Source organism: Pseudophryne corroboree, chromosome 4, assembly GCF_028390025.1.
Source record: "Pseudophryne corroboree isolate aPseCor3 chromosome 4, aPseCor3.hap2, whole genome shotgun sequence".
Lineage (NCBI taxonomy): Eukaryota > Metazoa > Chordata > Amphibia > Anura > Myobatrachidae > Pseudophryne > Pseudophryne corroboree.
This window is the reverse complement of record NC_086447.1, coordinates 342,335,811-342,362,105: the sequence shown is the minus strand read 5'-3', so window position 1 is coordinate 342,362,105 and position 26,295 is coordinate 342,335,811. Positions and strand designations below refer to the sequence as shown.

The 26,295-nt window shown below is 47.4% G+C and overlaps 1 protein-coding gene across 1 annotated transcript in view; it reads left to right on the top strand.

The window, feature by feature from the left end:
- The window catches only part of OSTN (osteocrin), a 71,052-nt gene that overhangs the window by 28,479 nt on the left and 16,278 nt on the right, over positions 1-26,295 (top strand). Inside the window, exons 2-3 of the mRNA XM_063919634.1 lie at positions 11,276-11,362; positions 20,828-21,042. Of these exons, the coding sequence (XP_063775704.1) occupies positions 11,276-11,362; positions 20,828-21,042 (302 nt within the window). The remainder of the gene's footprint in view (positions 1-11,275; positions 11,363-20,827; positions 21,043-26,295) is intronic.

Sequence of the window (26,295 nt, the reverse complement as noted above, 5' to 3'; positions counted from 1 at the left end):
CCGTGGACAGACCAAACGGCAACGTCTGAAATTGGTAATGACAATCCTGAACTGCAAACCTCAGGTAAGCCTGATGTGGAGGATAAATAGGAACATGTAAGTAGGCATCCTTTATGTCTACCGACACCTTGAAATCCCCCTCCCCCAGACTGGAGATCACAGACCGGAGAGATTCCATCTTGAATTTGAATTTTCTCAGGTAAAAATTGAGGGATTTGAGGTTCAGGATTTGTCTGACTGAGCCGTCTAGCTTCGGGACCACGAACAGGCTCGAATAAATGCCGGAGGGAGAACTGGGAGCGATCGGGGAACCCTGACAATGACTTGATTGTGACACAATTTTTGTATTGCAGTGCATACCACTTCCCTGTCTGGAAGAGAAGCTGGTAAGGCTAATTTGAAAAATCGGTGAGGGGGGACGTCTTGAAACTCTAGTTTGTACCCTTGGGATACTATTTCTAAAACCCATGGGTCCAGGCCCGAACGAGCCCAGAACTGACTGAAGAGCCTGAGACGTGCCCCCACCGGTGCGGACTCCCGCAGAGGAGCCCCAGCGTCATGTGGTGGACTTGGCAGAAGCCAGGGAGGACTTCTGCTCTTGGGAACCGGCCACGGCCGGTGATCGCTTACCCTTTCCCTTTCCTCTAGTAGCAAGGAAGGAAGACCCCCGGCCTTTTCTGTATTTATAGGGCCGAAAGGACTGCATCTGATATTGGTGTGCTTTCTTTTGTGGTGCAGGTACATAAGGTAAAAATGATGACTTACCCGCGGTAGCCGTAGATACCAACTCAGCGAGGCCGTCACCAAACAATACATCACCTTTATACGGTAGAGACTCCATAGCTTTCTTGGAGTCAGCATCAGCATTCCATTGAGGAATCCACAATGCTCTCCTAGCTGAGACCGCCATGGCATTGGCCCGTGAACCCAAGAGGCCAATATCTCTCGCAGCTTCCTTTAGGTAGACTGCAGCGTCCCTGATATGACCTAGTGTCAGAAGAATGCTATCCCTATCCAGGGTATCCAATTCAGATGACAGGTTATCTGCCCATTTTTCGATAGCACTACTCACCCACGCAGATGCAATGGCTGGTCTGAGCAGTGTACCCGTGGAAATATAAATGGATTTCAATGTATTTTCCTGCCTACGATCCGCAGGATCCTTTAGGGCTGCCGTGTCAGGGGACAGAAGAGCCACCTTTTTGGACAGCCGTGATAAAGCTTTGTCCACAATGGGGGGTGACTCCCATTTGTCCCTATCCCCAGATGGAAACGGATACGCCACTACAATCCTTTTGGGAATCTGAAACTTTTTGTCAGGATTTTCCCAAACCTTTTCACAAAGCGCATTCAGTTCATGAGAGGGAGGAAATGTTACCTCAGGTTTCTTCCCTTTATACATACAGACCCTTGTATCAGGAACAGTAGGGTCCTCAGTGATATGTAATACATCTTTCATAGCCACAATCATGTACTGAATGCTCTTTGCCAGCTTTGGATCTAATCTGGCATCACTATAGTCGACACTTGAGTCAGTGTCCGTGTCGGTATCCGTGTCTGCCAGCTGGGCAAATGAACGTTTTTGTGACCCCAAAGGGGTCTGGACTTGAAACAACACATCCTCTACGGATTTCTTCCAAGCCTGGTTCTGAGACTCAGATTTATCCAATCTTTTATTAATCAGAGCCACATTTGCATTCAAAGCACTCAAAACATTCACCCAATCCGGTGTCGGCGGTGCCGACAGGGTCACTCCCACAGCCTTTTGTGTCCCTAACACAGTCTCCTCCTGGGAAGAGCACTCCGCCTCAGACATGCCGACAAACGTGCACCCACCACACGTAGATACACTGGGCCTACAGGGGACAGACCTACAGTAAAGCCTGTCAGAGAGACACAGAGGGAGATATAGCCAGCTCACACCCCAGCACCTAAACCCGGTCTGAACACTACAGACAATATCCCAGACCTGCAGTGCTTTTATAAACTAATATAATGCACCAAAATTGCTGTGCCCCCCCCCCCCCCCCGTTTTGCACCCTGTTACTTGTACAGCAGTGTGAGGAAGGACCAGCATCTCTGCAGCTTGTGAAGAGAAAATGGCGCCGGGCTGTGTGCTGTGAGGGCTAAGCCCCGCCCCCATACTGGCGCGCTTCAGACCCGCTCATTTTTAAACTTTTTTACACTGGTGGGGGTCCGGACAGTGCCCAGGCACTTAGTCCGCTGTTGCCAGATAGATATATGAGGTGTATATGCTCCCCAGGCCCCCCCCCCCCACGCCCTGCACCCTGCAGTGCTGTTGTGTGTGGGAGCATGGCACGCAGCGCGGCTGCTGTGCGGTACCTCAAAGCCGTCACTGAAGTCTTCTGATCTTCTTCTACTCACCTGTCTTCTGACTTCTGGCTCTGCAAGGGGGGTGACGGCGGGCTCTGGGAATGAACCCCTAGGCGTACCTAGTGTTCCAAACGAACAGGAGCTAATGGTATCCTGTAGCCAAAGAATCAGAGCCTTTAGGCTCACATAAGTAGGTATGACTTCTCTCCCCTAAGTCCCACGAAGCAGGGAGACTGTTGCCAGCAGTGCTCCCTGAAAATAAAAAATCTAACATAAAGTCTTTTCAGAGAAACTCAGTAGAGCTCCTTAGTGTGCATCCAGTCTGCCTGGGCACAGATTCTAAACTGGAGTCTGGAGGAGGGGCATAGAGGGAGGAGCCAGTTCATACCCCTTTGAAAGTCTTAAAGTGCCCATGTCTCCTGTGGATCCCGTCTATACCCCCCCCCTCCCATGGTTCTTGAAGTGTCACCAGCATCCTCTAGGACGTATGAGAAAGGGGGGATGCGGGGTGCATGTCATGACCCAGGAAAGGCATGTGATGGGGGTTGAGGGGTGCATGCCATAGCTCAATGAAGACATTTGATGGGAAATATAAGTGTGCATGCCATTGCCCTGTAACCACATGTAGTAGGAGATGTGAGAGGTGCATGATATAGCTCATGGAATACATGTTGTGGGATATTTGGGGCACACAAGGGGGCATGTGGTGAACATGTTGCTGTGAAGGAGGCATGTCAGGGAGACCCTGGGTGCATTTGCATGAAGAAACCATGCTAACCAGCAGGCAACATGAAGAAATGATGCCAACCAGGATGAAACATCAAGAAATCATGCCAACCATCATGCAACACAAAGAAAACATGAAACGGGAAGCAACCATGCCAATCAGCATGTAACCTGAAAAAACCATGCTGACCATGCATGAAAGAGGAACAGCAACAACTGAACCAATACTTAACCAAGTAGCAACACAGGAAAACGAAACACTGGGCGGGCGCCCAGCATCCTCTATGGACTACGAGAAAAGGATTTACCGGTAAGTAATTAAAATCCTATTTTCTCTTACGTCCTAGAGGATGCTGGGGTTCCATTTAGTACCAAAGCTCCCAGTACCGGAGGGAGAGTGCTGAGGATCCTGCAGAGCTGAGTGACTAAACTTTAGGTCCTCAGATGCCAAAGTATCGAACTTTTAGAACTTCAGCAAACGTGTTCGACCCCGACCAAGTAGCTGGTTGACAAAGCTGTAAAGCCGGGACACCCCGGGCAGCTGCCTAGGAACAATCCACTGTACGAGTAGAGTGGGCCTTAACAGATCTTGGACATGGCAGGCCTGCGGTAGAAGCGTGCTTGGATAGTAAACCTGATCCAGCGAGCAAAAGTCTGCTTAGAAGCAGGACACCACCGTGTTGGGATCATAAAGGACAAACAGAGCGTCCAACTACCTGTGACGAGAAGTCCTCTTCACAGAAACTTTCAAAGCCCTCACAACATCCAAGGACTGTGAGGTAATTGAGGAGTCAGTAGACACTGGCACCACAATAGGTTGGTGATATGAAAAACCGACACAACCTTTGGAAGAAATTGCTGACGTGTTCTGAGCTCAGCTCCATCTTCATGGAAAAACAAGTAGGGGCTCTTGCATGACAATGCCCCCAATTTCGACACCCATCGAGCAGATGTCAATGCCAACAGTGTGACCATCTTCCAAGTTAGAAACTTGACATCCACCTCCTGTAAAGGCTCGAACCAATTCAACTGCAGGAACTGCAGCACCACATTAGGATCCCAAGGTGCCGTAGGAGGGACAAAGGGTGGCTGGATGTGCAGAACCCCTATCAAGACAGTCTGAACCTCAGGGAGAGCAGCCAATTGTTTCTGGAAGAAAATGGACAAGGCCAAAATCTGGACCTTTATGGAGCCCAAGCGTAGGCCCACAACCACACCTGCTTGCAGAAAGAGGAGAAACCATCCTAGTTGAAACTCCACCGTAGGAAACTTCTTGGATTCACACCAAGACACATACTTTTTCCAAGTGCGATGGTAATGTTTATACGTTACCCCCTTCCTAGCCTGCATCAGGGTAGGAATGACTTTGTTCGGAATGCCCTTCCGAGCTAAGATCTGGCATTCAACCTCCAAGCTGTCAAACGTAGCCGTGGTAAGTCTTGATAAGCGAACGGCCCCTGTTGTAGAAGGTCCTCGCGAAGAGGAAGAGGCCTTTGATCTTCCAGCAGTAACTCCAGAAGATCTATGTACCAAGCACTTCTTGGCCAGTCCGGAGCAATTAGGATCACCTGAACTCTTGTCCTATTTATTAGCTTGAGAATCCATGGGATGAATGGAAGTGGAGGGAACACATACACTGACTGGAACATCCACAGAGTTACCAGGGCGTCCATCGCCACTGCTTGTGGGTCTCATGACCTGGAACAGCACCTATGAAGCTTCTCGTTGAGGCGAGAGGTCATCATGTATATCTGAGGTACACCCCATCGGTTTGTTACCTCTGCGAATACGTCTGGGTGGAGGCCCCATTCTCCTGGATTGAGATTGTGTCTGCTGAGGAAGTCCGCTTCACAGTTGTCCACTCTCGAAGATTGCTAACAGCGCCCGCGCATGCTTCTCTGCCCAGAGGAGGATTATTGTCACCTCTGACATTGCAGCCCTGCTCTTCATTCTGCCCTGCCTGTTTATGTAGGACACCGCTGTGACGTTGTACGACTGAACCTGAACGGCGTGATCTTGCAGAAGATGTGCCACTTGTAGAAGGGCATTGTACATGGTCTTCAGATCCAGAATGTTCATTGGAAGTAGAGATTCCCGAACTGACTGCTTTCCTTGGAAGTTTTCCCCCTGAGCGACTGCTTCCCAACCCCTGAGACTTACATCCATGGTCAGATGAATCCAATTCTGAATCCAGAACCTGCGGCCCTCGAGTAGGTGAGATGTTTGCAGCCACCAGAGGAGTGAAATTCTGGATTTCGGTGACAGTTGTATCCGCTGGTGCATGTGAAGATGAGATCCTGACCATAAGACCAGGAGATCCAGTGGGAAAGACCGTGCAAGGACTCTTTCGTGCCTCTTAGGAGGCAACCATCTTCCCCAGAAGGCGAATGCACTGATGGCATCAGGACATCCCGGGCCATTGATTGGATCACCACCACTTTCTGCACCGGTAGAAACACCCTCTGCACTTCCGTGTCGAGAACAATCCTCAGGAAGGAACACCTCCTTATCAGCTTCAAATGCGAAATTGGAAGCTTCAGGATCCACCCGAGATCCCTGGACAGTTGATTTAACACTCCGTAACAACATCTCCCTGGAGGATGTTAAGGTCGCCCAGATATGGAATTATGTCCTCTCCTGGTTTGTGGAGCGGGAGTATAAAGGCTGCCATGGCCCTGATGAACACCCCCGGTGTTGCGTGGAAGCCAAGTTCAGTGTTTGGAACTGGAAGTGATATAGTTGTAGTGCAACCTTAGATAGGCCTAGAGATGCGGCCAGATTGGTATGTGAAGCACGCACCCCTGATATCCCGGGATACCAGGAATTCCTCTACATCTCAAACAGAGATTACCACTCCCAGACTCCATCCTGAATTGAACACCCAGCAGTAGGGAATCAATGACCCCAAGTCTGAATAGTAACCCTGTTAAGTAAATGAAGTGGAACTGGAATAATGACATTAGTTTGACAAATGTTATGATAGCTTCCAGCAGTAGTACACTTTCTGTCTGAGAAGCTAGTAGGCCTGATTTGAATAATCTGTGAGGCGGGAATACTAGAAATTGCAGTCTGCACCCCTGGGCAACCCAACTGTTTCCAGGGGTCTAGGCAGGATATCACCCAGATGTGTTACTGAATCTCTTTAGTCTCACTCCCACCTGCTTGATCCCCAGGCAGTGAGGTCCACCAACAAACCGAAGGGTTTGAAAAAGGCCGAATTTCAAATCCGTCCCTGGGAACCTGGTGGAGCAGGTTTTCTGGATTTCCCCAACATCCTCTAAAGGAAGTGGAGGAATATGTGGAATCATGTGCGAAGGAATTGCAGTGTAGGTGTAGGATATCATTTCCTGGTCTGTGCAGCTGCTGAAGGAAGACATACCGACTTACCCGCAGTTGACATGGATAATCACATATCCCGTGCGTCCCAACTGTGAAGGGCGGACCTGTCATACCTTACTCGGATTCTGTATCTGCAGTCCATTGGTGTAGCCACCGTCCCATGCGTGTCGAAACTGTCAGAGCAGTGGTCCCTGCATTATGCAGGTCAATCTCCTTCATGGTGTCTAGCCGTGAAGCCTGTAGAATCCTGTATGTGACATAGAAACAAGTACAAGTCACTTCTACACATAGGGGTAAATTTACTAAGATGGGAGTTCTATTTAAGATGGGATTTTGCCCATAGCAACCAGTCCGCTTCTACTTCTCATTTATCTAGCACTTTCTAGAAGATAATACCTGGAATCTGATTGGTTGCTATGGGCAACATCCCATCTTTAATAGAACTCCCATCTTAGTAAATTTACCCCATAGACTCTAAATCATCAAGTAAGGAGCCTGACCACGTTACAATAGCCCCAGAGATGTACGCAAAAGTGGGTCTCTGAGTCACACCTGCAGCAGTGCACAGTATTAGAGATTAATCTCAATAGGTAATCAGGCTTTATGGAGGTTGTACCAGGGACAGGTAAGTCAACCATATTTGACAATTTCGACACTCTATAGGGATGTGGATACTAACTCTGGGTGTACTCAGATTTTCCCAAATCTGGAGTTTAACACCCTACACAGTGGGAAGGCATTCATTTTATACATATAATAACATTCCTCATCCCTAATAGCCTCAAACATATGTTGGACCCCTCATATATACGCATTATATGGGCAAGTGTACGCTTTCTATGGTACGGAGTTGGGGTGAGAGGCACAGCAGTGGGATTTGAAACCCCAGACTACTCAAGTCAAAACTGTGGCTTCTTCCCAGTGTGGGATATATTTTAAAATATATAAATCAAAGTACACCTTATGGCGGCCACCCCAGGGGAACTGCCACTGAAGCCTGAGAATCTGAATAGTTTTGAGCATGGTATAGACTCCCCAGGAGAAGATATACATTCTGCAGTAAAGGACCAAGTCCCTTAAATATGGTAAAGTGGATTACACATACACAGGAAAATATCAACACAGTTTCCCCCTCCAGAATATCTTTAGAGAGTCACAGAGCACAAGAAACCAGCCACAGCGCGCCCTTATAGGCTTTTATAAAGATAAAAACCCCGCTGACTAGCGTAAACTTAACAGGGTAGCTAGTACATAATATCACTCCCCCCTTTTATAACACCTTTTACCTCAGTGTAGTTAAGTGGAGAACAGCGTTCCCTGTCAGCGTGTCTGCAGGGAGAAAATGGCGCTGGTTAGTGCTGGATCCGCTCTGAGGAGAAGCTCCGCCCCTGTAATGGCGCTTCTTCCCGCACTAAGAGATTATACTGGCCTGAGGTAATTTTTGCAGCAAACAGTGGGTTAGACCTTGAAAGCTTGTTTGACCAGTGTAGGGTATCGCGCTGGCCCAGGACGCCGGTCACATCGCCGTACACAGTGTGCCGCTGAGCCTTCCAGAGCGCAGCCTGTCAGAGCTGCGCTCCCATCCTTGTGCCGCCATTCTCGCTGGGGACCCGCTTACCGGGACTCCGGCGTCAGATTCACCACTCTTCTTTCTTCTGGCTCTGCTAGGAGGTGGTGGCATGCTGCGGGAGTGAGTGGTCGCCTCGGGTGGCTAACGATCATCACCCTCAGGAGCTCAGTGTCCTGTCAGCAGATAGTGGCCATTTACCGCTCTGGGTTGGACACTACTCCTCCCCCCCCCCCCCAAGTCCCATGAAGCAGGGAGGCTGTTGCCAGCAGCCTACCTGTAAAATAACAAACTCTAGAAAACAATAAAACTAAGAAAACTCCTGGGAGCTCCCCTAGCTGTGACCGGCTCCTCCGGGCACATTTTCTAAACTGAGTATGGTAGGAGGGGCATAGAGGGAGGAGCCAGCCCACACTGTTAAACTCTTAAAGTGCCAGTGGCTCCCAAAGGACCCGTCTATACCCCATTGTACTAAATGGAACCCCAGCATCCTCTAGGACGTAAGAGAAATGAAGTTTGCTGTGAGGGATTTTTTTTTCACTTCGTTTTTATCCAACCTTGTATATTAGGAGAATTCATTTTAAGAGTCGAGTAAAAGTTATGTTTTACCTTTGTTAATAACACACAATATATGATAGATTAAATCTTTGTTTTTTTCTGAAGAGTGTGCCAAAAAGGAATCTTCTTTTTTTTTTTTCTTCTTGATATCGGCAAGCACAGTTAGTACCTGATCGCCCGCTGTGCGAAAACGCACAGCAGCGATCAGATCTGAATGACCCCCATAGTACTGTCAATGTCTTATCCTAATGCAATGCTTTGTATTAAACTTGCATGTGGATTCACTATTTAAAAAAAATCTAGAATATGTTTTTCCTTGTGTAAACCATAGACAAATTTATATTTACATTATATTCCCTTTCCTAACTATGTATATGTTCATTGTCTATGTAGTATTTGTTTTTTAAGGACTGTTTCATATTTCCTCCCAATCATCTTAGATTGCAAGCTCCTATGAGAATTATTCATTTTACACTTGTGATGTTCTTGTTCCGATTATGTCATACTGTTTGTATCTAGTTTACTGACTTCATACTCTATGGAGCATCAGGACATGTAAACACTTCTTAAATCATTTTGATGGTAATAAATCAAAGATACTGTATAAACATGGTGTTATCTTTCTAACCTAAGGGGGTAATTCAGATCTGAGCGCAGCAGCAAATTTGTTACCTAATGGGCAAAACCAAGTGCACTGCAGGGGGGCAGATATAACCAGTAGCAGATCTTGCCACGGGCAAGCAGTACTTTTGCCTGGGGCGCCGCCTTCCGGAGGGCGCCGCACCATGGCAAGATCCGCCACTGTGCCCCCCGCAGTGCCCCCGCTGTGCCCGCCGCTGGTCCCCCGCTTTGAAGGGAACCAGACGCTACGCGTCTAGTTTCCCTTCGTGGAGAGGACCTGTGCTGTGCGGTGCGCAATGACGTCATCGCGCACCGCACAGCATAGTGGCACAGACACTAGGGGTCATAATTGACCTCTAGTGTCTATGCTGTGCTATGGGAGAGACGTAATGACGTCTCTCCCATAGATCCGAGGACTGGAGAAGAGCGGCGCCGGCGGAGGAGGAGGTTTGTAATCAGGAGCGGGGATTGTAAGTATACTTTTATTTTTATTTTATTTTTCTTCCAGCTGCGCTACAGGGGCACAAATGGCCACGCCCCCATATGAAGCCACGCCCCTATTTTTTGCCCGGGGCGCCACAAGGGCAAGAACCGGCCCTGGATATAACATGTGCAGAGATTTAGATTTGGGTGGGTTATTTTGTTTCTGTGCAGAGTAAATACTGGCTGCTTAATTTTTACACTGCAATTTAGATTTCAACAAATGTAACAAATGTAACTCTCTCTGCACATGTTATATCTGCCCCCTCCCTGCAGTGCACATGGAGCCTAATTCAGACCTGATCGTAGATGTGCTAAATTTAGCACATCTACGATCAGCTTCCCTGACATGCGGGGTGACGCCCAGCACAGGGCTAGTCCGCCCCGCATGTCAGTCCCTGCCCCGTCACACAAGTACAAAAGCATTGCACGGCGGCGATGCTTTTGTACTTGAAGAGTAGCTACCCACCAGCGCAGCTCCTGCGCGCTGGCAGGGAGCTACCCGTTGCTGTGAGGGTCGCAGCGGCTGCGTGTGATGTCACACAGCCACCGCGGCCTGCCCCCCATGTGGCCTGGGCATGCCTGCGTTGCACGGACCACGCCCCTAAAGCGGCGACCAAACTCCGCCGGCCCTCCCCCTCCCGCCCAGCGAATGCCTCTGCCTGTCAATCAGACAGAAGCAATCGCAGGACTGAGACGGTCGTCGGCTGTCAGGCATGCGCCGACGCACTGTGGCGCCGGTGCATGCGCAGTTCAGACCTGATTGGCTGCTGTGCGAAAACACACAGCAGCGATCAGGTCTAAATTAGGCCCATGGTTTTGCCCATTAGCTAACAAATTTGCTGCTGTGATCAGATCTGAATTAGGCCCTAAGGGGAGCATTTACTAAGCAGTGATAAGAGCGGAGAAGTGAGCCAGTGGAGAAGTTACCCATGGCAACCAATCAGCACTGAAGTAACATCTTTAATTTGCATACTATAAAATGATACAGAGCTGCTGATTGGTTGATGGGGAAATTTCTCCACTAGCTCACTTCTCCGCTCTTATCACTGCTTAGTAAATGCTCCCCTTATGGATCACAAGAGCAATCCTCGGCGCAGTTTCCCGATAATTGGGAAACTGTGCATGCGTAGGATCCTTTGTAGGCATATGCAGAATAGGTCCTGCGATTGCATTGCAGTATTGCGAATGCCTCTCCCTGATTTACAGGCAGAGGCGTTTGGGGGGGGGGGGACCAAGGGCATGGGCGGCTGGTGTTGACTGAAATGGGGGCGTGTCACTCACATTTGTTGGGAGTGGGAAGGCCAAAACTCCTCTGTGACAGTCATGATGGTCGCGATGTTTGATCCCAGACTTCAACTTCGGTCACAGTGCTGTGATCGCAAATGCATCAAGGAGGTGTGTAAGACCTCCTACCGCATTTGCATTCCTAAAGATCGCTTCAAGCAGCTTTGCAAAAGCGATCCATACTGAATGAGAGCTTAAGCTGTTAAAATGATACTAATCCACTATACAAGTGTAGAAATAATGACTTACATTATTGTGCAGTTTGAAAAAATATTTCTATGTGACTATTATGACCATTGTTATGTGATATCTTTTAATATATAAATATATGTCTATATACACGGATGGTTATTTGCCTTACAGATGCTGGAATGGAGCAGTGTGAGTGTCTACCTTTTCCTTGCTGTTGCACTACTGAAGTGGACTGGTTTCACTGAGGCTTCTGCAGAGGTAGGGGAGTAAGTACTGTAGAATCATTTTATTTCCAAAAACATGGGTTCCCACTTCCCAGGGACAGTGTCAGATTTAAAAGATTGATACTTAGAATTTTTTTGTATCCATAGAAATGTGTTTCATGACTTAATAGGGCGTAGCAGCTGCTATGGGGCCCAGAGCTGAGAGGGGCCACCTTTCCTGTCATAGTTACATGTGTTGTATACATTTTCAACCATTGGGTGGTACATAGGGGTCCTTACAAACTTTTGCCTTTCATCCTACAATACATCTAGTTACACCCCTGGACCTGCTCATTCTGCTGTGGTATAAAATGAACTGGAGGGCATTATAATGTTACATACAGTAATGTGAACTGGGGCACTGTAATGTGGCACAATATGAAGTGGAGGCACCATAGTGTGGCATAATATGAACTGTGGACACTGTATATAGTAATGTGAATTAGGGTACTGTATTGCATAATGTGTAAAGGCAGCCCTACAATGTGACATAATATGGTCTATAAAATAAACAAGGGCAGTTCTATGGGGGATAACATTAACTAAGGCACCACTAAAGTTCAGTAAAGCCCCTTTCACACCTTCAATGCCGGATCCCACCCGGGAATTGGAAATGGGTACTTCCCGGGTGGGATCCAGCATTGGAGCCTAAGCGCTGGCTTCCCGACCCAGCAATATGCCGGGCCGGTTGCCATAGCGACGGGGGTGGAGGCGGTGCTGGGAGATGAGCTCCTATCTGCACCGCCTCTCCCTGTGTAGTAAACGGGTCCCGGGTTGCATCGACCCGGGAATCTGTTTACGCTGCCACTGACCCGGTATTCAACCCGGGAATAACCCTTCTTATAACCCAGGTTGAATTATCTGGTCAGGCGACCCGGGAATTCTCCAAGGCCCCTTTCACATCGCACACTGACCCATGATACTGTGTTATTTTTGTAATGTGAAAGGGGTATAAGTAAACTAGGGCACTATTATAGGGCATACAATGAACAACTGCTGCAGAGAGGTGTCTCTCTAGCAGCAGTGGGACAGGGACCACTTCAAAATGTTGCTTTGTGGCCCACAAATTTCTGGCTACACCCCTGCTTACAGCCCTAAGGCCCTGAGCCGTGTGGGGTTTGTATGTCCCCCCTGTGTTTATGTGGGATTCCCCCATGTCCAGTTTACTTTACTGTGATGTATTTGACTTTGGAATTAACAAAAAAAACGTAAAATCTCAATATGCTATTACTAAAGAAGTATGCAGATTACAGCAGGTGGCTTAAGAGTGCTTTGTGACAAATAAACATAAATACATGTCTGCATCTTGCTGCTAAATCCTAACCCATATATCTGATCAATGCAAATAGTTATTTGCTTGCTTTGTGATATTGATTCTTGGGGCTCCCATCAGTTGCACAACTTCACAACTGTAAGACAGAGAAAATGTCTCCTCCAAGGCACCCCCTATAGTTGAAATGTGCCCCTTCTTCCCGAAGTTAAAGTGCTGCAGTGGGCACAAATGCATAGTTTAATTAGAGCACAGGGTGCCATAGTCTGTGGACCCAGGATTCTGTAGGTGCCTTCCCCCTCTTTTTGCATCCCTCTTCCCTTTCCCATGCTAGTGGTGGCAAGTGGGGGTGGGGAGGGGTACTAATTGCCCAGTCCAAAGCCTGTTGGAGGGGCCCTGCGAGGGCCCAGGTCTGTGCTACCCCTTTTACCTGTCAGGCTGCAGCACTGAAGCCTCTATTCCAAGCCCAGCACATTCTGCTATGTGCTGAGCTGCGGTGGGTCCTGGGAGGCTGGTGCCACTGAAGGTTTAGCTATTGCAGTGATTGTACCCCCTCCTGAACCTGCCCTTGGCTGAGGGACGCATGGTGGCCTCCATTGCAGGATGGTGCTGCTCTGCGGTGCATAAACAATGCTTTTTTTTTCATGGTTTGTTTTAAGGGGCGTGGCCACAACTGTGATTAGACCACATCCACTGCATTACCAGGGCCTGGGCAGGCTATCTACAGCCCTGTTCCCTACACATGGTGTTGGACACAAAGAGAGGGTTTCTTCTGAGTATATTCATCCAGTGTGTACACCCATTGAGGTCTGATGAAGGTGGCCCATAAGGTGTTTCTGAGTGCCCTGTAGCAGTAACACCTCCTGTTCCCATGGTACGTAGTTCCACCACTGTTGGTATCTGAGGTGTCAGACCCATCTATACATAACTAGAATGAAGTGATCCTGGTTGCTTTGCACTTCTGTACCTGGTGAAGTATTACAATGAAACCATTAAGAGAGATTTGAGGATTTTTGGAAGAATTGCCATTTGGGTGATTGTTGTATGAATTATAATATTAAACACAATTGGATGGTTTGCCCAGAGTATTCTGGGTCATGATTTTGATCCCTTGGCTTAAGTGAAAGCACTGGAAAACAGAAATCTTCTTCTCTATAGTGGAAAATTCTAAATGGTGGTGTACGTTAATAAAATATATTATTTAATCATGAGTAAACAAAGAAGGGGTCAAAGATGTTATACAATGCGAATGACTGTAAAAACATACAGAGAGGCAAAACGTTTAAAATGTTTAATTGTGCCTTTTAGCCCACTAGGTGCATTCAGTGAAATACTGCTGCCTCATTGCACTTTTGAAGTTGGTCTGCCAGATGCTGTGCAAATGTTTGGTCTCCGACAGAAATGAGAATATCAGCAAAAAGTGAAACAGCTTCACAAACCACTGTGCACCAACACATCTGGACTATATTGTCTACCCTCTCCCCCCTGATCGCCTCTCCAGCTCCCCACATTGTATGCAATCTTCCCTTATATGGTTACCTGGGCGTGGATCATGATGGCACTATTCGCTATGAAGCAAATCATTATGGTTTATGTTATGGACTATGGGTGAGCCAGGGGCATAATGCTATGAGTTGCTTCATCGTGGCCAGACTAATTCTCACATACCAAGCTTTGCAAGACGTAAGATTCATATTGAATCATGCTGTGTTCTATGCCCAGTTAACCACAGAAGAAAAGACTGCATACAAGACCTCATCAGAGATGAGTGAAATGTTGATGATATCGGCAGTGAAGTAATTATTTGCTACTGCGCATGCGTCTGAGTCACACTGTACATATGCCGCAATGGTTCTGCGATGGCAATCGCAGTGAGGATTTATTTGCAAAGTAATTGACAGCCAGGGAGCATTTGTGGGTGGTAACGGGGATTGGCAAATCAAGCACAGGTGTGTTGCATCCATTTTAGGGGCATATCACTGCTTGTGACTGCAATCCTTTACACAGTAAGCATGGCTTCGGCATCTTACGTCTGACGGCCATGCTGTGTGACCAGGGTTACTCAGAAGGCTGGTGATGGACTCATGCTCATCCGATGGTTGCAACTTTGTACACAAATGGTGGATCTGAGATGTCTCCAATGGGAGTGGAAATCATTGTGTGAAGCACTGTTTGTATAATCAGCCTTTATTGCTAGCGGATATAATGAATGTGCGAAGCAGGCATGTTACTTACGCCACACAGTATGAGCCGAAATTCACATTGCGCCACACAATATGAGCCGAAATTATGCCACACAGTATGAGCCAAAATAGGAATTTAAAACCTACCGGTAATTCCTTTTCTCGTAGTCCGTAGTGGATACTGGGGATTTGTACTTTAGTGCCATGGGGTATAGATCAGGTCCACTGGAGCCTGGCATTTTAAAACCTTTAGTGTGTGTATGTGTGTGCTGGCTCCTCCCCTCTATGCCCCTCCCACCAGACTCAGTATAGGAAACTGTGCCCGAGGAGATGGACATATCATGAGAAAAGGAATAAATAAAACAACGGTGAGGCAACAAGCCAACACACAACCACAACCAAAAGGAGGGAGCTAACTAGAACAGAGGATAGCAACACCAACCCAACCAGGATAGCACAGCTATCCCAACAACATAATGGGACTACAACGGCGGGCCAACCAAAAACTTACTCAGGTAAGCAGGAATCGAAGCACTGAGGCGGGCTCCCAGAATCCACTACGGACTACGAGAAAAGGAATTACCGGTAGATATTAAATTCCTATTTTCTCTAATGTCCTAGTGGATACTGGGGATCTGTACTTTAGTACCATGGGGAAGTCCCAAAGTTTTCAAACAGGTGGGAGAGTGCTGAGACCCATGTAAAACTGCCTGACCAAACTGAAAGTCATCCTTGGCCAAGGTGTCGAAACAACAGAATTTCACAAAAGTGTTCAAACCAGACCAAGTAGCAGCCCGGCACAACTGCAAGGCCGAGACACCCCGGGCAGCTGCCCAGGAAGAGCCCACAGACCTCGTCGAGTGGGCCTGAATAGATGTCGGCAAAGGCAGAGCTGCCAAAGTATAGGCCTGTTGAATGGTCAACCTGAGCCAACGAGCAATGGATTGCTTGGAAGCCGGACGACCAATCTTGGTGGCATCATAAAGGACAAACAGCGAATCAGATTTCCAATGACGAGCCGTCCTCTTGACATAAAACTTCAGAGCCCTCACAACATCCAAGGACTCTGGCCCAATGGAAGCATCAGACAACACCGGAACCACAATGGGTTGATTGACATGAAAAGCTGAAACCACTTTTGGCAAAAACTGATGACAGGTCCTGAGTTCCGCCCTGTCTTTATGAAAAACCAAGTAAGGGCTCTTACAGGATAACGCCCCCAATTCAGAAGCACGTCTTGCAGACGCCAGTGCTAAAAGCTTCACCGTTTTCCAGGTGAGAAATTTTAACTCCACCCTATGTAAGGGTTTAAACCAGTCCAAAGAAAGGATGGAACCACATTGAAATCCCACATTGAAATCCCACGGAGCAGTTGGAGGCACGAAGGGCGGTTGCATATGAAGCACTCCTTTTAGGAAAGTTTGTACTTTCGGCAACATGGCAAGAGAACGCCGAAATCTGGACTTTGATGGAACCTAAACGTAGGCCCATATCCACTCCCGCTTGCAGGAAAAGTAGAAAAAGACCGATACTAAATTCCACAGGAGACACCTTTCTACTTTCACACCAGGAAACATACTTTTTCCAGATACGATGATAATGTTTTGACATCACCATCATCCAAGCTTGGACCATGGTGGAAATAACCCAGGAGGGAAGACCTTTCCTTGCTAGAATCTCCCTCTCAACTTCCAAGCCGTCAAACGTAGCCGCTGTAAGTCTAGATAGACGAGCGGACCTTGTTGAAGAAGTTCCTTTTGGAGCGGTAGAGGCCAGGGATCCTCCAGAGCCATGGTTAGGAGGTCCGAGTACCATGCCCGTCGAGGCCAATCTGGGGCAATTAGAATTGCTTGAACGCTTTCCCTTCTTAGTCTTTTTAGAACCCTTGGGATTAGCAGTAGAGGAGGAACAGGTACACAAACTGGTACGTTCAAGGCGTTGTTAGCGCGTCCACTGCTACAGCCTGCGGATCCCTCATTCTGGAACAGTAACAGCATAGCCAACAGGTCTATCTGCAGACAGCCCCACCGGTGAATTAACTGTTGAAACACCTGGGGATGTAGGCCCCATTCCCCTGGATGGAGGTTGTGTCTGCTGAGGAAGTCTGCTTCCCAGTTGACCACTCCTGGAATGAATATGGTTGAGATGGCCCTTGCGTTGGCCTCCGCCCAGAGGAGGATTTTTGACACTTCTCGCATCGCTGCTCTGCTTCTTGTTCCCCCTTGTTGGTTTACGTACACCACCACCAGGTTTGATTGAACCTGGATCGCCTGATCCCTCAGGAGATGGGAAGCTTGCAGAAGGGCATTGTAAATTGCCCTGAGTTCCAGGACGTTTATCGGCACAGTAGATTCCTGACTTGACCATATCCCCTGGAACTGGGCCCCTTGGGTCACAGCCCCTCAACCCCAGAGGCTGGCATCCGTTGTCAGTAGAATCCATAATTGGATATTGAAATTCCTGCCTTCTACCAGGTGAGGAACTTGTAGCCACCATAATAGAGAAATCCGGGCTTTCGGAGATAAGGTCACTTCCTGATGCATGTGAAGGTGAGACCCCGACCATTTGTCCAGCAGATCCAGCTGAAATGGCCGGGCATGAAATCTGCCATATTGGATTGCCTCATAAGCAGAAACCATCTTGCCCAGCAAACGTATGCAAAGCTGTATGGACACCTTGTGAGGACGGAGCACTGAGCGGACCAAAGCCTGGAGAGTCCAAGACCTTGTCCATCAGAAGAAACACCTTTTGAGACACTGTATCTAGTATCATTCCCAGGAACTGGAGACGTTGTGTCGGCTCCAGGTGAGATTTCTGGAAGTTTAGAATCCACCCATGATCTGTAAGCAGGTGAGTCGTCAGATCGATGCTGTGCAAAAGACACTCCCTGGACATAGCCTTTATCAGGAGATCGTCAAAGTAGGGGACTATGTTGACTCCCATCCTGCGCAGTTGCATCATCATCTCTGCCATGACTTTGATGAAGACCCTCGGAGCTATGGACAGGCCAAAGTGCAAGGCCTGAAACTGGAAATGGTCGTCCAAGATGGCGAACCTGAGGTAAGCCTGATGAGGGGGCAATATGGGAATGTGTAGGTAAGCATCCTTGACATCTAGGGATAGCAAGAATTCCCCCTCTTCCAGAGTGGACACCACTGCCCGCAGGGATTCCATCTTGAATTTGAACACCTGCAGAAACGGATTTAGAGACTTCAGGTTTAAGATGGGTCGCACCGAACCGTCCGATTTTGGAACGACAAAAAGATTGGAGTAAAATCCCCTTTCGCGTAATGGAGGAGGTACTGGAACCACCACCCATGTCCGCAAAAGTTTTTGAATTGCCTCTTGCAAGGTAACTTTTGCAGCGGGCAAAACTGGTAAGCCCGATTTGAAAAATCTGGGAGGAGGAAGTGTTTGAAATTCCAGCCGGTTTCCCAGGAAAATGAGATCCCTCACCCAAGGTGGGCGAAGTGTTGAAGGTGAGCAGCCACCTGAAAGTCACCCTGCTGCTGAGGCCAACCATCATGCGGAAGGCTGAGCGGCAGGGGATCCGGTGGTCTGGTCCAGGGATGCAGCAGTTGCAGGTTTATGGTACTTACCACAAGATCCTCTTGGAGTGGTGGAGACTCCCCGGCCCCTGCCTCTGAACCTTGCCACACGAAAGAATTGTAAGGAGGGTCCTGTGTAAGAACGTCTAGCAGGTGGCGCAGCCGATGGCAGATAGGTAGACTTACCCGCCGTTGCCTGGGAAACCCATTTATTTAATTCGTCCCCAAACAAGGCATCACCTGTAAAGGGAAGATTTTCTACACCCTTTTTGGAATCGGCATCCGCTGACCATTGACGCAACCACAGAGCTCTGCGTGCCAAAACTGCCATAGCAGTAGTGCAGCCATTTATCTTACACAATTCCTTTATAGCCTCGCTCATAAAATTTGCAGCATCCTGTATGTGTTGCTGCAGAGTAATGACCTCATTCTGGGGCAGAATGTCTAATCCATTAATAATATTATCAGACCACTTGACCATTGCCCTGGAAATCCACCCACAAACTATTGTGGGGCGCTGTGCTATGCCCGCTGTCGTATAAACTGCGGTTAATTTAGTGGTCTCAATTTTACGGTCAGCTGGCTCTTTTAGGGATGTAGCCCCAGGCACCGGCAGTACCAACTTCTTAGACAGTCTGGGCACAGACTTATCTACTGACGGAGGGGTTTTTCAATCCCTTCCTGTCTTCAGCTGTGAGGGGAAAGGTAGCTAAAAACCTCTGAGGAATTTTGAATTTCTTATCAGGGTTTAACCATGCCTCCCTGGCCAGGGAATTTAACTCTTTAGACACAGAAAAAGTTTCTGAGGTATTTGGTCTAACATTAAAGTACAACTCCTCATCTGGTTCTGACTCTTGATCCGGTATGTGAAGAACCTCTCCATCTCCAGCTCCATCTGCCCCATTGCTAATCTGGCCCTATGTGTGGGAACAGCTGGTATGTTCATATGAATTATTTAATTGTTGATTTAATCATATAAGTATGTTTGGGAGGCACTATTATTGTAATCAGTGCACGCTGATATTATACAGTATATGCTACACTGCCATTATAATCACATGTAAAGTTTGTGAACTACTGATACTACAATCTGCTGAAGGGCATTATGGTGACAAAACAGATAACCAAACAAATTGCAGCATATCACAAAAATGTAGCCTAAGGGAATGTATAGATGGTGCTAGCTAACTTCCTAGCTTTATTGGCAGGGATGAAACTAGTATTTGGGACCCACCCCACCCCCCCTCCCCCCAGTTGCGGCCCTGATATTGGCCAAGCACAACACTGGGCAGGTCAACAGATTTAATAACCCCTCTTAGGGTCAGACTGGCACACAGGGGTACAGGGGAAACCCCAGGTGGGGACCCACTGCCTGAGGGCTAACCACCTCTTCTAGGGATCACAACAAATTATTTTATTTTTATTCTTCTAGAAATATATTTGAACACCTTGTTGGAGAGTAGTAGTCACAGCTCCAGTACTGTAACTTGCAGAAAAGAATGTGCCATGCCTTGTATCACGTACACAATGGGGTATATTCAATTGATGTCGGATCCTTTCTGACGGAATGGATACGACATTTGAGTATTCAATTATCGGCCAAATCCATTCTCGACAATGCCAATCCGACATTTTTTAAAGTCGGATTGACATTGGGGGTCATTCCGAGTTGTTCGCTCGCAAGCTGCTTTTAGCAGCTTTGCACACGCTAAGCCGCCGCCTACTGGGTGTGAATCTTAGCTTCTCAAAATTGCGAACGAAAGATTCGCAATATTGCGAAAAGACTTCTCTGTGCAGTTTCTGAGTAGCTCGAGACTTACTCTGCCAGTGCGATCAGTTCAGTGCTTGTCGTTCCTGGTTTGACGTCACAAACACACCCAGCGTTCGGCCAGACACTCCTCCGTTTCTCCAGCCACTTTTTTCACACACTCCCATAAAACGGCCAGTTTCCGCCCAGAAACACCCACTTCCTGTCAATCACATTACGATCACCAGAACGAAGAAAAAACCTCGTAATGCCGTGAGGAAAATACCTAACTGCATAGCAAATTTACTTGGCGCAGTCGCAGTGCGAACATTGCGCATGCGCAGTTAGCGGAAACATGCTGCGATGCGAATAAAATTACAGAGCGAACAACTCGGATTGACCCCCATTGTCGGAAATGGTGCTGAAACCTGTTGGATTTGGCCATGTTTCCGACAGAACACGTTGATCCGCGGCTATTCCACCGATCCACGTGTTTTCCGACAAGTCAGAATTGCCAACTTGTCGGAAAAACGGCAAGAGGACTGAATAGGTCGGAACAGTTTCCAACCGATAAAAAAGACGGCAGTTCCGACTACAGTTGATACCCCACTATGTATACAACTGTACAGTGTTCCTCTCTTTCTCTTCTGCAATCTGACACAGTGCATTATTAAGCTTTTGTTTATCTTCCAAATTGCATTTTGTTGTGCAGAGGTTTGAGTCTCCGATTGTTTTGGGTGTTGGACAACGTTCAGTTTCAAATGAAGAGAAGTCAGCAGATTTAGCAGCGAAACTCCTGCTTTTGGATGAGCTTGTCTCACTGGAAAATGATGTGATTGAGACCAAAAAGAAAAGAAGCTTCCCAGGCTTTGGGTCTCCTCTAGACAGGATTTCTGCAGGCACCACTGAAATAAAGGGAAAACAAAGGTAAGTTTCCATGTCACTGAAAGAGAAATGCACGTATAAGATTGACAGACTATTAAACGATAACATCGAAAGTTAGAGAACAGGAAATACTTAGTACAACATATAAATGATATACTGTAGTACTGTCCAAGGAATCTCCAGTTCTGTCCTTCTCTTATATCAAATGTTATATTACCAGAGGCGAAATTAAGGGGATAGTTCTTAAAGTGACTACCAGGTGCCTGTGCCTATGGGTGACATGTATCAAACCTTAGAGAGAGATAAAGTGGAGAAAGATAAAGTACCAACCACTCTGGTCCTAACTGACATTTTTATTTTAAATAGCCTATCAATTGAGCTGATTGGCTGGTACTTACCTCTCTCCATTTTATCTCTCTCTCTCTCTCTCTGAAGTTTGATACATCTTCCCCCGTGACTAGTACTTTTCACTAATCAAAGGCAGTCAATACTGTCTGTAATTATCAAATGTCCCAACCAACCACTTTGTGTATGCACAATACCTGCCAGATAAATCTGAAACATTCAGCAGAAACTTTTTAAGAATTCTATATTTGTATTTATTTAATGTTGACTCTATATGGACTTCAGTAAGATGATTTTCATTGTACAAAAGGTACCTGAACAGGTGTTGCATTGATAAATGGATCTCACACATGGTCGTCAGTTGGGTGTCTGGGTATTAAACGCTAGATATCAGATTGGGGCTTTTCATAGAAGTGTCATAAGAAGGGCTGTGTGTGCAGTACAGTACTTAAAGGTTATCAGATGGATGGACTGTTCATTGTATAACTAACATTAGAAGGTGTGATGGGTGCAAGGCTACTGTATTTGTTGAATAATGAACATCAGTAAGGGGCTATGGGTCTAATTCAGCATGGACCGTTAATTGCAGTTGTCTGTGAGTAGAAAGGTGCCGCTCTGACAGAAAAAAAACCTGTTCCCTGCAAATTTGCGATTGCAATGCAAATCGCTATCCAATCACAGATGCATACGCAAATGCCGGAACATCAAAGAGTCTTTGCCGGCTGAGCAAATGTAAGTGGGTCTGAGGCTGCCACTAATCTGCGACTAAGATGGGCTGGAAGTGGTCTGCACTGACGTCAGAGACCCTCCCCAAAAAGTCATGGGCATGCCTGCATTGTTTTTGACACACCCAGAAAACGGCAGGTTTCCGGCCAGAATTGCTGGCTTCCTGTGAGTCAAACTACGGCTGCATTGCGTTTATGATCTAGATGCATTTTCTGTTGCTATTACCCCACGTGCATACGCAATACGAATGCTACCCATGCGCAGTCATTCGATAATCGCTTGATTTGCGAATTCTCTACCTAGCGATCCATGCTGAATTAGGCCCCATGGTATGTAATGAACATCAGATTAGCTATAACTATTATTAGGATCACAAAAGGTTGTGTCAAAATTAGTCCACACCAGGGACACCATCCCTACTTTCTCCAGGAAATTTCTGAACACCCTGAAAGACCCCTTGATTTTAATGTTCTAGGGTAATGTCTCTGCTTAATTCAAGTTTGTATGGAATTGCACAGCCACAAGGACGCGGCTGTGCACTTCCATGTAATTAAAGTTCAAATGCAGCAGAAGGCGTCTCTAGGAGATAGAAGCCTCCTGCATGCATTTTTGAGATCCATGTACTGCGTCGGAGGATGCAGCCTTGGATCACAATCGCTACCACTGTTACCATTGGTCACATTTTGTGAGGTTTTTAGGCACCAGTCAGTCTGCGTAAGCTGAAGTTTATACAGGATGGCCATCAGATTCAGACACCCAGGTCCAGTAAGTCTGCGTCCAATGTCGCAGACCATGGACCCATCACGCCTCAAAAATGGTGTCAACATGCCCTCGTATTGAAGAAGTGCACCGGGTGACACTTACGCTCCACCCCCCCAAACTCTGCAGCATGCCAATCATGCTATGGCTGACAGGGGGCTGCGTGTGATATCGCGAGACCCGTTCTGCTCATGTGCAAACCTCCACACCACCGGATTTGTATGTAATGTAGTGAGAGGGCTTGTGTCTCACCACAATTGCCCACATTTCTGTGGGATTATCTCTCTCCAATAGAGAGGAAAACATGACCTGCACATTCTGCACCTGCATTATTAATTTGGAAATCCGGGCTTTATGGGCTGCATAGCTCAAAGTGGGAAAATAGAATTCTAGCAAGTAGGCTGAAGTTATGTAGTGCCAGGGACTGTTGACATTGGCTGTGCCAGGAGAGTTTGGCAAATGGGGGCTGCAGGTTGTTGCAGCAGAATAATTTTTGAGCACGGGGTTGCTAAGACATTTCTTTCATTTTAAGTTATGTACCTGTGTGACCAGGGCCAAGCCTGTGTCTGTTGGTTGGTACTTTATCTCTGTCCCTAGGCAAGATTTTGGTGGGTGCCCCCTAGCATTGGCGTTATTTCCGCCTATGACCCAGCGACCCTCTCCCAGCACAGCATCAATCAAACAACCGCATAGAGCACAGCAGCAGCCAGCAACACCCATCATAAATCACGCATAGCAATCCTCATCCACAGAGCTGTAACTAGACATTTTGGTGCCCTGTGTCAGCAAGAGCATCGGTACCCCCTTATTTGAAATAGAGACAGTGTACATACTGTACCCCAAAAAAGGGGAGTGGTCTTACTGGAAAGGAGCATGGCCACCCAATAGAATCCCTTATTCACATTACGACACACAGTAGTAGTGCCCCTTACACCACGTTATGCCATAAAGTAGTATTGGCCATTACACCACATTATGCCACACACAGCAATGCCCATTGTGCCACATTGTGCTCCATAACAGTAATGGCCATTGTGCCACACACACAATAATCCCCTTTACGCCATATTACGTCCAACACAGTAATGCTCATTACACCACATTACACCACACAGTAATACCCATTACACCACATTACACCACACAGTAATGCCCATTACACCACATTACACCACACAGTAATGCCCATTACACCACATTACACCCCACATAGTAATGCCCATTACACAGCATTACACCACACAGTAATGCCCATTACACCACATTACACCCCACATAGTAATGCCCACTGCACATTATGCCCCACTCAGTACTGCCCATTCACCATATTACAACACACACACACACCGTAATGCCCAGACAACACCAACCTGTCCATGTCCAGGGTGTCTGAAGTTGGTGTCCATCCAGGGATTCTGCACCAGCATATAAGCTGATATTCATCCAGTGTCCCGACTCCTTATATCCAGCCACTTCAGCGTCTCCCTGCGTGCTCTCATTTCATAGAATATGCTGTTGTGTAATGACGTCAAGCTGCACATCTCTGAAACTCCCCTAGGTGATCACAGTAGAGCTGCTCGATGAAGGGAGGTCTTGCGGATTGTCAGTCCAGTCCTGATCATGGGGGGAGTGTGGGTGGAGACACAGAGTGGGGATGCCTGTAACAGTACTGCAAGGAGTGGGGGTGGTGCCTGTCCGCAAATAACGTAAACATTTCACCAGACGCGGTGGTGATGGTGGGGAAGACTGTGTGCTGCAGGTGACTGGGACCAGGGAAGCGGCAGCTCCTGCAGGCATCCTGGACCCCGTAACAGACGCATCTCCTGCACCTATGGTAGTTATGCCACTGGCTGTGAGGGAAGTCTGTACTGGTAAGGGGAGAGAGGCTACCACAGATGGGGGCGGAGAATGGAGCAGTAAGGGAGGAGAGAGGAGCATGTGTGGGGAAGGGAGGGGGATCAAGAGTGCTGCAAATGGGGGGCAATGGTAGCATTGAGAGAAGATAGAGGAGAGGGGAGTCTATGCAGGTGATGGGGGGGTGCCACAATTGGGGGCAGATCTTGGAGCAGTGAAGGAAGAGAGAGAGACGAGAGGGGAGTCTGTGCAGGGGGGAGGGTCGGGGTTCAGTGTATGTGCGGGTTAGAAAAGTGATGAAAGAGAGAGAGAGGGAAGCCTGTGCAGTGGAGGGGTCAGGTGCCACAAATGAGGGTGCAGAGCTTGGAGATGGGGGTTCAAGGGTGCTGTGAATGGGGGGTTGTTGCAGTGAGGGAACAGAGAGGAAAGGAGAACCTGTGTGGGTAATGGGGGGTCCGCAAGTGGTGGGGCAGAGCTTGCAGCAGTGAGAGAAGAGAGAGGAATAAGGAGCCTCTGCAGGTAATTGGGAGTGGGCCAGGGGTGCACCCACAGGGGGTGTGGGGTTTGGAGCAGTGAGAGAAGAGAGGAGAGAAGATCCTGTGAGGGTGATATGGGCAGGGTCGGTGGTGTTTGGTGGGGATGGAGTTTGGAGGAATCAGGGAAGAGAGAGGAGCATGTGTGGGTGATGGTTAGGTGGGGGTGCTGTGAATGGGGGGGTGGGGGTAATATACTGATACATTTATTGTCATTATCAAACAAAGTTGACAACGAAATTCAATTTGTACAACACACCAAACAATGATAAAGAAAGTAGGACATAGGTATAAAAGAGCACACAATAACACACATTAGAAAGATGACACATTATTCACAATGAGTGTTTAGCATGCGCACAGCAGTTGGAAAGAAGCTGTTCCGTAGACGACTTGTGCATGCCTTCAAGGATCTAAAACACTTACCAGAGGGCAACTTAGTAAAAAGATAAGCAGACGGATGGTTAGATTCACACAGTATACTCCTAGCTCTATTTATCAATATTGCTGCAAAGAGATCTTTAACAGTCTGCAGCTGGACCCTAATAATTTTACCAGCTGAGCGAACCAAGCGCTCCAACTCTCCTTGCTAATGGATGGAGCAGTTTCCATACCAGACTATGATTCCATAAGTTAGAACACTCTCAATAGCACATATATAAAAATTCATTAACATACCAACGCCCACACCTGCAACCTTAAGACGGCGAAGGAAAAATAAGCGTTGGTGTATCTTTTTAACTATTGCACGAGTTCTAACCACCCATGAAAAACTGGAGGAAACATGGATGCCTAAAAATGTAAAAGAATGAACAACCTCAATATTTAACCCGTTTATAGATACTGGGAGTAGTGAGAAATCACAACTATGCCTTACATCCATCACCAGGTCCCTGGTTTTATCCACATTTAATTGAAGGTGATTAACCTCACTCCAGGCCACCAAATTCTCAATTTCCCTGCGATAACTCGCCTTATTCTCACCAGAAATTAATCCAATGACTGCTATGTCATCCGCAAATTTTATAATTTGCACACTGTCAGAGGAAGACACGCAGTCATGGGTAAATAGCGAGTA